The 13,176-nt window shown below is 51.9% G+C and overlaps 1 protein-coding gene across 3 annotated transcripts in view; it reads right to left on the bottom strand.

Annotated features, from left to right (window-relative positions):
• Positions 1-2,116: 2,116 nt before the first annotated feature.
• RFT1 (RFT1 homolog) overlaps positions 2,117-13,176 on the bottom strand; it is a 46,016-nt gene continuing 34,956 nt past the window's right edge. Inside the window, exons 12-14 of one of the 3 annotated variants that reach the window (XM_041763441.1) lie at positions 11,974-12,223; positions 3,539-3,660; positions 2,117-2,384 (exon numbers count right to left, since the gene is read on the bottom strand). In XM_041763441.1, coding sequence (XP_041619375.1) covers positions 2,321-2,384; positions 3,539-3,660; positions 11,974-12,223 — 436 coding nt within the window. In that variant the 3' untranslated portion in view covers positions 2,117-2,320. Of the gene's footprint in view, positions 2,425-3,538; positions 3,661-10,353; positions 11,644-11,973; positions 12,224-13,176 lie in introns of those variants that run through there. The other 2 variants (XM_041763443.1, XM_041763442.1) reach the window with 2 other exon arrangements.

Consider the following 13,176-nt stretch of genomic DNA (forward strand, 5'->3'; position numbering starts at 1 on the left):
GTCTCCTGGTTTAGGCATTTATGGTGTGGGCTTGGAGTTTTGTAGGGGAGAGCATAAAGTACAGGAGGAAAAAAAAAAAACAGAAGAAGCAAATGGAAAGATAAGAGATAATGAATAGCTTGAGGAAAAACAACGTACTGTAGCAGAAAGGAAACCGTATACCACTGGGTCCAGGAGAGAACAATGTTTACGTGGTTTTCAACACATAAACACCGAGTATCAGTCTGCCCCAGATGGTGACATTAGAAGGACGGAGTGATGTGTGTGGAGAAGTGGCTATCAGAGCTCATTTTCCCACACGTAGGAGCTCTATGTTCAAAAGGGGGAAAATCGGGCAGCTCAACAGTTTAGCGCCAACTTTGGCCCAGGGCGTTGACCCTGGGGTCTCAGGATCGAGTCCCACATGGGGCTCCCTGTGTGGAGCCTGCTTCTCCCTCTGCCTGTGTCTCTGCCTCTCTCTCTTTCTGTGTCCCTCATGAATAAATAAGTATAATCTAAAAAAAAAATTTTAAATAAAGGGGAAAAAATCAAGCAATAGCAATATAAGTAAATTATTTAGAAATAAGGAGGGAAACGGAAGAAGAATTGGCCAAAAGAATGGAAAGGAGGGGCCACAGAGAGGGAAGCTCAGGGTGGGGAGCAGAACCTGCCAGGTTTGGGTCACCAGCCTTGTCATATCATTCAACTTTTAAAACTTTGCACACATATTATTTTGATCAAAATAAAAATTGAAAATAAAAGCAGGTAGGGTTTAGATAGAGAGCAGGCTGAGGCTTGAGAAAGAGTGAATCACCCAGGGTAGTGAAGTCAGGAGAGAACAAGCGGGGATCTGGGCTCACGTCTGTGGCCAAAGGCAGGAGAGCTTGGGGTGATCTTGTCAAGACCGTGGACTTAACCTATGCTCTGGCGGCTCACCAAGCACCCCCAAAGGCTGCAAGAATGGGCTTGGAGCTTACGGGGATGCATGCCATGCCTTTGGGCAGGGACACAAAGGCTCAGAGCCACCGGCCTGTGGAGGGCACGTCATCCTGGGGGGTGGAGTGGGAGCAGCAGGCAGAGATGCCTTCATCAGGCTGTTCCGCTTCCTTTCTGCTGACTGGTGGCTTTTGTTCCCAAGTGCCCCATGCAGTCAGGCTGATTAATCAGATTAATCAGAGGAGAGCTGGGGCATCTATGATGCTCCTGACACTTCTGGGAAGCAATCCTTTGTGACAGACGCACACTCTCCACGCTGAGCCTGCTGCACCCCTCTGAGGCCGGGGAGCCAGTGGACCCTGGAGCATCAGGTCCTCGTTGCCCGCTTGTGGTCATTAGGGACTCCGAGGCCCACTGTTCCTCCAGGGTTCTCCTCCCTCAGCAGTGAGAAAGGCTGTCGGTTAAGTGACCAAGTGCCAGGCTGCTGTGATACCACAGTTAATGCTGACCATAGCTGGGTGCCCTTCATGTGAAGCCCTTTCCAGATGTGGAACCCAAGTGAAAGAAGAGGTTTGGCCCACTGGCCAGCAGATCCTGAGTCTGGGCCTCCAGGTTGGCCAGTCAGTCTTTAACTTAGCGAGACCTAGGCAGTCTTCTCTCCATCCCAGGCTTCCTTTGGGCTCAGCCTGGAACCAAGAGGCAGTGACCTGCTCTGATATAGCAACTACACTATCAGCCTCTATCTGTAGGCAAAATGCAGAAGCAGGTTTGGTACTTAGAGGTCTTCCTGTCAGGGACTATCATGCAGTTTACAAATTAGCAAAAAATTGGAAACAACCTTAACAAGTATACCATGTAGTTAAAAAAAAAAAAACATTACAGAGGACAGTATAGGCAGGGTAAGGTATGTGCACCATGTGTGAAGTGAAAAGAAGCATGGACAGGATGTGGCCTTTTAAACAGTCTATAGGGCACTAGCTGCCCAGGGATATATATATATATTTCATATATATATTATATATACATATTTCAGAGGACGGGGGCAGGGGCAGAGGGAGAGGCACAAGCAGACTCCCCACTGAGCATAGTGCCCAATGCAGGACTTGATCTCACAACCCTGAGATCAGGACCTGAGCCAAAACCAAGAGTCAGACCCTCAACTGACTGATCCACCCCGGTATCCCTGCCCAGGGATAATTATATATTGTATAATTTACAGCTTGTAATTTAATATTAAGAAATCTATAAAATACAAAATAATATCAGGAGATAAAATCACTTGTTGTCAGGAGAAACAGTGCATGCAGACATGTGACTCTGGCCCACTTCCTCTGTCTGAACATGGCCCCGCTCCAGCCTCAGAGCACACAGGCATCTCCGCTCTCCAGACCCCAAGAACTGTTGCTCAGTGACTTTTTCTTGGCTCCCACGATGGCGCCGGAGTAATAGTGAGCAGGGATGAGAATCTTCTGGAGATGGAAAAGAGGTCAGGTTAACCCCCAGTGTCTTCTGCAGAGACAAAGGCAGGGCTGGAGTTAGAATGTGGTTCTCAAAAAAAAAAAAAAAAATTAAAAAAAAAAAATGTGTTTCTCCTGCTCTCTGGCTCTGTTGATTATCTGGATCACCAGCTGGTTCCAGGGCCCAAACCTCATCTCCCAGGCCGTAAAGGCAACTGGAGCCCTGGTGGAGGTTGGAGGAGTGGCCCATGGAGGCAGATGGAAATGGGGGAACCTGGAGCAGTGGGCTGTGAGGGTCAGCACCAGGCAGGCTCAGGTTACAGCTCTTTGAGGAGGAGCAAGAGGAAGGCCTGACGGACCCCCCATCAGTGAGATATGACCCCAGATACTGAATGTCAACAGCCTTACTCCTTCCCCCAAGGACCAGCGCCAGGCTCAGACATGTCTGGTGTCTGTGGGCTATCCAGGAGTCCTAGCTGTGGCCAGGACACGTGTCCCTTCTTAGGAAACCCCATCTCAACAGTGGCACCCAAGACAGCACCCACAGGTACCCCAAGAATTGGCCTTTCTCTTCCTCCCAGCTGCTTCTGGAAGGAGACAGCCAGTTGATCTGAACCTCGCACCCTCATCCCAGTCCAGCGAGGAAAAACAGAAGCAAACACAGTCTACAGAGGTTAAGTCTGATAGGCTGACGACAGAGACAGTGCTTGGTTTGGGTTGTCTCAGGGTAAGGAGGAAGAACTCCACAAGTTTTGTCTCAGCCGTGATGAGTGGGTTCAAGCCGAGAACGCCGGCCAACTGGTGAGAGAAGCCGGGGTGCTGGGCCCGGGCCTCCCGCCGAGGCTGGCGGAGCAAGTCGGCCTTCCCTCTCCTGCAGAAGCAGCTGGCCCTCCGGGGACAAAGCCGCGCTCTCTGCTCAGCACCCGGGGCCTTTTCTTTCTGCTTTGATCGAAGGCTGTGGGGAAACCTAAACAACCGAGGCGATCTCTGACATCGCTGAAAATCACTTAACCAGCTTCTGAGGGGCCCTCTCTCATTCGGGGTGCTGGCCGCTCGTGGCCCTCTCCTGAAGCCGGGGCCCTGCCTCCCGGGCCTGGCACCAGAGTTTGGCACGATTCAGGAGGCCTAGGCCTGGCTCTGCACAGCCTTCCAACCCATGTTCTCACCCTTGTCGGCTCCTCCGGGCAGGCTGGGCCGAAAGGAGCTTCCGTTTCCTCTTCAGTTGTAGCTTCGCCCTCAAGGCAAGGGAAGAAAGGACTCCCAGGCCCGTGCACGTAGCTTCTGTGGACTGGGGATGGGGCAGAGGAAGCAGGCAGGGGTGAGACCGATGTCCCCAGAGCCACAGGTCCTCACCAACTCTGTTTGGCGGAATTGTAACTCCGCTCACAGGGCCAACACGAGGCTGGTGCTAGGCACCCCTTGCTCAAGGCCCCACATTGTCTCCTTTATTTCTGGCCACGTCCTAGGAGGCAAGTGCTCTTATCTCCATTTTCAGATGAGGAAACTGAGGCTCGAAGGGAAAATGCCTTGCTCAAGATCACACGGTTTGAAGTGGGGCTGGATCTGCCTCCATGCCCCTCCCGGGAGGAACCCCCACCACAGCCTGCCTTCCTAATTCTCGAGGGAGAAAGAGCACAGGGCTGCTGGGTGGGACGGGGACAGAGCAGCCTGGGAGGCCAAAGGCACAGGCAGCCGAACCTGACAGGGGCAAGGGCCCAGCAGCTGGGAGTGAGGAGAGGTGGGAGGGTCGGAGGCCGGATGGCAGGTGCGGACAGGAGCCGAGCTCCCCAGGGCGCCCTCAGAGTCACCCCTGAAGGAGCCGAGGAAGGGACTGGACGGGGATGTACAGTGCCATGCACTTTGGGTGGATGTCCTTCGTGGGGGACAGAGCTAAGGAAAAGTGTGAACTCCTGAGTGTGTAATGCCTTTGCCTCTCTCTCTGCTAGCTCAGCCAGAAATAGCTGGGTCCACAGGGTGGGAGAGTGGGGCCCGGGGGCGCATGGGGGGGCAGTGTCGGGAGAGTAAACCAGCCAGGGGATGGGGAGCAGAGGAGAAAGTGGGAAGGAGGCGGCACACCGGGTGTGGAGGAAGCCTTGCTCTGGGCTGTTCCCCGTGGCTCTCAGAGCTGCCAGCCCACCTCTGCTCTTGCCCCTTCCCTGGGCCCGGCAGGGTGGCTAGTGACGGATGAGAAAGCTGAACACAGATGGCAAGATGTCCTGCAAAGTGCAGAAGTGGCCTGGGAGCCCCAAAGTCAGCCACTTTCCCACTCCTTGGTGGTATCACCTGGGCCAGGACACCCACAGACAGGGTGGGGGGAGCCTTTTCTTTGTAATGCAACATCATTTTTTGGTAAGATTTATTTCTCTCAAACGTTTCTCATTCAAGCTAATGCTAGTGCCTGTGCAAAGCAATAACCTCAAATTCTTTAACATGGAATGAAGACTGAGAGACTGAGGCGGGGTAGGAGTTGTAGAGGGAAAGGAGCCCTAGGAGGTCAGAGAAGAGCTTTAAGACATCAAATACTGTGGATTTCGATGTGTTTTTGCTTTTGTTTTTGACAAAAATAACTTTTATTTCAAGCAAACTCTTTTTTTTTTTTTAAGATTTTATTTATTCATGAGAGACATAGAGAGAGGGAGGCAGAGATATAGGCAGAGGGAGAAGCAGGTGCCCCACGGGGAGTTCCATGTGGAACTTGATCCCAGGACTTCGGGATCATGCCCTGAGCCAAAGGCAGAGGCTTAACCACTGAGCCACCCAGGTGTCCCTCAAGCAAACTCTTTACCCCAAAATTTCAAACTTAATAAAAGCGGTCCTGCTCCTGCTGGAGTGGGAACAGGAATGGAAGCAGGAGCGGAGGAAGAGCAGGAGTAAAGCAGAAGCAGGAGGGGATGCAGAGTAAGAGCAGAGCAGGAATAGAACAGGAACAGGAGCAGAGCAGGAGCAGAAGGAGGAGCAGGAAGAGGAGCAGGAGGAGGAGGAGCAGAGCAGGAGCAGGAGGAGCAGGAGGAGCAGCAGAGCAGGAGGAAGAGCAGGAGGAGGAGCAGGACAGCGGCTGCGCCCGCTCAGGCGCTAGCACCACAGATAGCCCGGGGCCTTCAGATCAGGGAGGATGGCACCTGTGGAGGTAAATGGGTGGGGCTCGGGCCGACCCCCAGGTCTGCCGCCCTCTTCCTAGCTGGCTGGCCCATGGCAAATCAAGCCACTGCTCTGTGCCTCAGCTTCCTCCTCTAACATGTGGACAACGGATGGGACTGCTGGGAAATCTAACCACTAACACGGCTCAGGTGTGCGGTCACCGAGTACCAGGCGCATGCTCAGTACTCCGTAATTGGCAGAGAGAGGGGTTCAAGGTCACCCAGTGAGTTAGGAGAGGACAGCCAGGCTGCGGTATAACCGATGGCACGTGTGCATCACCACATGCCGTCTAGCAAGCCAAACCCACTCGCGTGCTTCTGAAGGCAGATGTGGAACCAGTGGGTTCCCTCAGTGACAGTGCAGATGGAAGAAACACCACAGGCAGGACACCTCTGGGGTCCTGTCCCCCCACAACTCTCAGGCCTGTGTTTGCAGGTTTGCTGCAGGAGAGCTGAGGGGAGGCGAAGACAAGTCGCCAGAGTGCCTGGGCATCATGCCATCAGCCCCGCTGGGGAGCCAGAGAGCCACATGATTTCACTCAGGGATACAAGAGAAAAAATGGCAAGGAGCTCTGTCCCTTCTATTGCCCCCCACAGCCTGACATCTGCACACCTGCAAGACATTCTCTTGTCATTGGAGAGATGCCACTCAGAGATCCCATGAGCCACAGAGAGAAAGGAATCCTGGGCTCTGGTTCAGGAATATAAAAATGCACTCTGCTCATCTGGTTTGTTAATAAAATTGTTAATGCCCTAGGGGATACAGAAGCTATTTTAGCAACATTCCCTAGTTTGGTTGAGATTATTCGTGGAGGAAAACATTCCCATTTTTGTCATGGCTGCAGAGTTTGGCTTTTCCTGTTTTCATCATTCTCCCCCCACGGCCATGCCAGGCCCTGATGAGGGCTGGACAAGAGCATGCTCCAAGACTGGGGAGGCTGGAGTCAACCAGCTCTGGGGGGGTGGTTCGTGCACCTATGGAAAGGATGGAGGCCCCTGTGTCACCTGGTTGTCTCAGAGTTGAAAGGCCACCTAGGAGAGGCCCTCTGATACCCTGTACACCATTCTTTCTCATGTCACTGCTTGTCATTTTCAAAAGCAAGCGCAAGGGAGTGAGGGGTAGGTGAGCTGGGAAGACAACCAGGGCTGCCCACAGTGAGTCATGCTTTCATTCCAGAACTTCTCCCCTGTCAGATATGGCTGTGTGGAAGCCACACACTGTTACTCCCACATAATTGAAAAAGGGTGTCAGGGTCTCTCAGACACGAACCAGAAACACACTGCTCAGCTGTCATGTCCAATGTGACCAACGCAGTCATGTCTTAATCTGTCCCTGCTCACTGCCTGCTCCGACAGCATCACAGCCTGGCTTCAAGGCCCCGCGTTGCGACAGGATAGTGCAGATGAGATGCAAGGACCCAGAGCCCCCAGTGTTTTAGGCTCCTTTCCCACCAAGCACTGGGAACCAGGTGGCCTCTGCCAAATGCATTTGTCAGGCCAGGGCAACGCTAGCCAGTGGGGTCAAGAGGGTAATAATTTGGGGACACATTTATGGGAGGACAGAGGGAGGAAATGAGACAAACCAATGGTGGTTTTAGATTCTTTCGCAAGTCAGCTCTTCGGTCACGGGCCCTCATGCCGCTCCTGAGGCTGAAGGGGCAACCCTGGATGGCGCACGCCCAGTGACAGCTGACTGAATGGGGGCTCAGCTGCCTCAAGGGCGGCCCAGCCACTGGCTCACTTAAACATGACCCACAGCCTCTGGGGCAGCTCCTTTCTCCTGCAGGGGCTTTGCTTTGGGAACAGAAATTAAAGCTGAGAGGATCGGGAGCTGGAGGTAAAAGTGGGGAAAGAGGAGGTCTCCTCAGTGGAGAGCCCAGGCCTCTACCCTGAGGCAGCATACCCCTGGCACTGCCCACCGTCTGGGCCCTAGGAGAGGTGAGGATCAGCCCAGCACGAGGGCCAGGAGCTGCCCTGCCTCCAGCCTCCCAGCCAGGTGGCTTCACAGGCACCCCTCCCTCCTTCCCAGCTCCTGGGGCCTTTGGTTCATTGGGCTTTGTGGGGGCAGCATCTAGGGGCCAACTCCTCAGGAACCCGACCCAGGGACAAAACAGCACGCCAATTTGCCAACTACAACTTTTGTGCACCTGTATGCTTGTTACATTCGATTGGGGGCAGGGGGCACTAGCTCTGACACACTGTGGGAGGGTCTCCATGAGGGTTCTGGAGCCTGCAGAGGCTGGCACAGGGTTCTGGGTACACTGACTCTGGGGAGCACTAGTCCCGAAGGGAAGACCTAACCCCCTGCACCTCACCTCCAGAACCTTCCACCTAAGCCGCACTGTCCAGGGATAATGGAGAAGCTGCTGGGCAAAGAATCCACTGCACTTTAGGACGGGGGGACCCAGCAACTTGTTAACTAAGAAGTATTTATAAAGCCTTCTTCATCAGGCCCCTAAGGGACGCCGAGGGATGCTAGGAGCCCAGTTTTCCAATTTCACTGTGATGGGCCCAGACGACTCTGGTTAAAAAGGAACTGACGCTAAATAGCAGGACTAATGATGCCACGGTAATTGGGGTCAGACTGATGCGGCAAATCAATAGGAGTCTTCCTTCCCCTCAAATTCTTCAAACAAAGCGTCTTTTTTTTTTTTTTTTTAACCTTTGAAAGTTAATTAGCAAATGAAATACTGACAGTAAAGGCTCCCTCACCCAGGGACAGCAAGCAGGGTAGAACAAAACAATAGCTGATTGGCTCACAAGTCCAATGTCCAGAGCAAATACATGGTACGGCACCTGATAAAGGGGAGAAGGCACCGTGGACTCCCCCAAAATCACAGTCTAAATTAACACACTTGCCCTACCAGTCCAATATAGGAGCCCTCACCCGTCAAAGAATGGCTGGTTAATTAAAAAAAAAAAAAAATGACCAAGATGAGGACCAGACCAGGCAGAGAAAACAGGAGAGAAAAATGCACAGTAAGCAAAGGGAAATAGTGCTTGGGGTGGGAAGGGAAAAGCAGAAGCGTGCTGCCAAGTCTTTCTGCCCTGGACACAGAAGGCCCCCCAAGAGGCCAGGCAACGGCCCCTCTTCAGAGCCAGGACCCACAGCCCAGGCACAGCACCCGTGTGGGGAAAAAAGTTCCCATGAGGAATAAAGATGGTTCACGTACTCAAGCTATTGGTCCACCTCCCTTTTGAATTTTTTTTCTTCTTTGGAAGGAAAAGAGCTGAAGAAAAGCATTGATTTGTTTTTAAAATCAGGAAACTGCCATGAAACCAGCAACACATACTCACAATGAAAGGAGACAGGCAGGAGGGTGTGTCCTGCTGGAATCAGGCTGGCAAGTGGCTGGGAGTGGGACAGAGCACACAGCACCCCCAGAACCACGAGCGAGCAGTTAGTGTGGCAGCGGGGTCCCCTCACCAAGGGACCTGACAGGCCAAACCTGAAGTCACCAACACATACATGTAGCCAGAGCAGCACAGAAGGAAGGAATGCTGCTATTCTCACCAGCAAACGCTTTGTTTCATAAAAAGATGTGCTTTAGAGACTTGTTTCCATGGAGAAGTAGCCTCACTATATTTTAGGTGGTACTTAAAGCCAAACATGTGAATCTTCCCCAGAAACCCTTCCTGGGTAAATCGAGGTAGCTCAGCACACGTGTATGCAAGCACCCTGAGGCACTGGTGTGGCTTTAGGGAGCCAGCAACGGAAAGCCTCAGAGGCAGCAGCCAGGTCCAATGTTCTTCCAGGAGGCCGCCAGAGGGTGGAGGCAGAGGTGAGTGAAGTGCAAAGGGCCTGCTGCCACCATGCTGACAGCCCAGGAGGCAGGTGCTAGCAGTAAGAAAACACCCACTTCCTGAAAACATTCGGCCATGGGACTACTTTTCCTATAAACAGGGAAGTAGGACATGGGAGAGTCCTGGGCTGCCGGCCTAGCTGACCATATTGCAAGAGGAGCTGGTCCTGCCTGCAGCAGCCCTGTGCTGACGACAGAAGTGCCAGCAGGACTGCACGGGATGAGAGAAATAGAGCACTGGCTGTAAGACACAGCCTCCTTCCACACTGGAGAGCACAGCAGAAACTTGGGTGGGCTTCCTCTCACAAGCTGGGGAGCCAGTAATGTTCAGGCATCAGCAACTCTTCCTGGAGCAGAGAACGGACATTGCGAACACATGTACAACTGTTCTCCGGCCCTGATGCCGGTGGACAAGGTGTGCCAGCTTTGGTTTGCCAAAAAAGCTGATCCCATAGCCCGGTCCCTAGAGACCATGGTTCTAGAGGTCTGGAGTGGGTCCTGGGAACCTACGTTTCTAACTTGCAACCAGGTAATTCTGAGGCAGGTATTTTAAGGGCCATGCTTGGAGTCTGGGTCAAGTGGGCATGGGGTGGGTAATGGGGCTCGAGGGGGAGTGGTGGTCAAGGGCAGCAGAGAAGGACATGCTGCAGACCAAAGGTCCATTTCTGTGCACTCAAGAGACAAAAGTACACTCGAGGGAAGGAGGTAGCCCCACTGCCACCCCATGGAACAATCAGTTCTTCTGAGCTAGCCTGACCGTGCCTCCTAAGTGCATAACCACGACCATGCTTTTGGGAGGTCTCTGATTAGTCAGTGATATCTTACGTTTAACTACTTTTCCAGTTAGTGCAAAGCATTCCCCCTTTGAATAGATAAAAAGTCCAAGTGACTGGGTGCTAGTCTCAGTGCAATGGTGGGTTTTGATCCATGGCCCTTCTGCTCTGGCTCCCAGCCAGTGGATTTAAATGTGTGCACTTTAGCCAAACCACCATCTGATGCAAGATGCCCTGTTCTCTGGGTATAAACAGAAAGTCTGGGACATCAGGGCCAGATGACTACTATTATTATCTGAGATACAGTTTCTGTGTGTAGCTCTGAAGGTCAATCACACCCAAAAGGAATTAATATATTATTGAAAGAAGAAAAATGCTTTGTCACCTCAAAATAATACCCAGTGATGCTGCCTGCTGGGTGCAGGGTGGGGGATGCAGGGAGATGAGCCTAGGCCTGGGCTCACACTGTTGTCTGGAGCACCAGACCCCCGGGCTGGCCATGCTTGTCCTGAAGCTGGCATTCAGGTTTGCTGACCAGTGCTAGAAGCGGTGGGAAGGGTGTGCCATATAGCATGTACCTCATTTTATTCTGAGGGGAAAGTATACATCACTTCACCATCAGCAGCCACCTGTGCAATCTCCCATGAGCAGTGTTCCCTTTGGGGGGCCAACGTAGCTCACACAGGATCACTGCTTCCTTCAGAGCCTTTTCTCCGATGGCCAGCCTGCTCCGGCTCTGAGAAGGCACACGGCAAAAAAGGCAAGAGGCACGACACTCCCTAGTTGACTCTGGGGAATGTGACCCAAGAGACTTTGTGTTTTCATTTCCCATATTTTTCAGTGAGGAATATCGTTCCCTCTCTAAAAACCCAGACCACAGTGTTTGCTTTGGGACAGCCACCACTCCAGGGCCACCTCTGGTTTAGCTGGGTGCACAACAGCAGGCCTCCTTCCTGCTTTTACAGAGTAAGTGACACGTTCCTGTGAAGTGTAAAATGGCTACATCTCTCTTTCTGGGCCAGATTACTGTTAACTATCACATCCAAGATATAGTTTGTTGGCTTACGTAGCTCCTTAGGTCCCTCACACCCAACGGGGATATGTTAACCAAAAAATAAAACTGTTGATTAGAACAAAATGGTGACACAAATAATGTGTCTATTTTAAAAGAGCTTTTGGTCTTCCCTTAAAAGTGGAACTCCTTATTCCTGTTTGAGGCTTCAAATGGATGATGTTTGGGGCGGCGGTTCTCTCTGACGTCTCGCCTGCCAGGGTCGGTCCTCTTCTACCACAGACCCCTCAGCAGGGCTCTTGTGCACAATTAATGTGTTCCACCCACAAAACCGCCCCATAGCTGGTCCAGGTGCCACAGGTATCAATGCATCTGAGGTCATGAGGTTTTGTCAGCCAGTCTGGACACACGTAACTGAGTCCTAACAAAGTGGATCAGCTTGGTCTCTGTGAGGAATGCTGTCCCAAAAGTCATTCCCAAACAGAAGGCCCCCACAGCCACGTGTGCCAGCCTGGCCAGCCAGCCCTGCTCACAGCAGAAGAACACCTGCAGAAAGAAACCACTGTCACTGCCATGGCCCCTCCATCTTAACATCCTACCTCAGGGTTAAGCCAGGGAGAATGGAGGCCTTGCTGTTCCAGCTTTGAGTCAGATAAAAGGTATGACAACTGTGTACCGAGGGGCTACTGTGTTCCCACTAGTGACATTGTTTTGCCACATCTATCATAACATGCTGTCCTTGAGGCTTGGGGAAGGGGTAAGAGGAGGCAAATATTTGCCTAGTTGGGTCAGGAAGAGCAAGAAGGGGAAGCCTAGAGCCAGGAACAGTGAGCAGCCTACAAAAGCATGTAGTGTGAAGGCTATAGGGAGTCTCACCTCGGAAACACCAGTAATCCCGCCACTGAGGACAAATGCCCCAAGGAGGGCGGGTGATAGGTACAGGCCTGCCAGGGGTCTGTGAGGGCTCTTTCTGTAGTAGCGGTGGATGAAGCAAAGGCTCTGCGTGATCCGAATGCCCATGTTAAAGCAGTTGGCCAAGATGAAGCCCACGCTGCCACACCACTGGGTCAGGAGATAGGATAACACCAGGAATGAAGACGATAGGGCCAGCATTGTGAAATTGTACCTGGGGAGAGGGAGACAAAGCAGAGGAATAGGTACCTTGTCCCAAACAAGACTGTTCCAAAACAAGTGGCCGTAACATGAAATCACAGAAAGTACCTCTGAGTTGCCATAACCCGGCTGGTTTTCATAGCTGTGGACACTCTATCGATAACTATATGGATATCCATAACTATCCCCCTCATCCCTGAATAGAAGAGTAAGGAAATAAACAACTCAAGATATTATGGTTTTTAAGGATAATTGGTTAGTTTAAGTGACACTTTGTGATCAAAACACATAAAAATCCTGTTCAGCCCAAGTCTTCAATGTGAGGCACAAGAATTATGACATAAGTAGTAATTATATATGAATACAAACTCTGTGACAGCCACTGACAGGGGAACAGGGATACAGCGATGAGTGAAAACACATAACCCTTACTCTATGAGGTTTGTATGTGTTTTACAGACAAGGAAACCAGGCACAGGGAGGCTGAGTAATTTGCCTAAGGAGTGACCTGACTCTGGCACCTAAACTTAGGGAAATGCACCCCACTTTCCTTGGGAAATGCAGAAGCCCTGGGAACCTGGCTAGTAGATCTCACTTAAAGCAAGTGACCAGCCTTCAAAATGACATGCACACGGGGGAGTAGGCCTGAATCACTTCAGTGTTCCCAACTCTTAGACATCCTTCCCTCTGCTCTCCACATCTCCAGAGCTCTCTGGCCTCCTCACTGGATGGATTATGCTGAACTTCCACTTAGCCTAGTTACCTTCCATTCAGAGCAAGGGAAACTGAGTCTCAGCAAAGACAAAACAGCTGCTGTGGTCTTCAAAGAGGCTTGTGGTATGGCCACAAACAAAATTGTCCAGCACTGGTTTCTGCCTAGCGAGCAGCAGGCATTCTAAGTACATAGTTGTTGAGAGAATCAAACCATGAGGTCCCTCAGCTGTGTCTGCTGAGTTAGGGAACTCA

This window comes from Vulpes lagopus, chromosome 7, assembly GCF_018345385.1.
Source record: "Vulpes lagopus strain Blue_001 chromosome 7, ASM1834538v1, whole genome shotgun sequence".
Taxonomy (NCBI): domain Eukaryota; kingdom Metazoa; phylum Chordata; class Mammalia; order Carnivora; family Canidae; genus Vulpes; species Vulpes lagopus.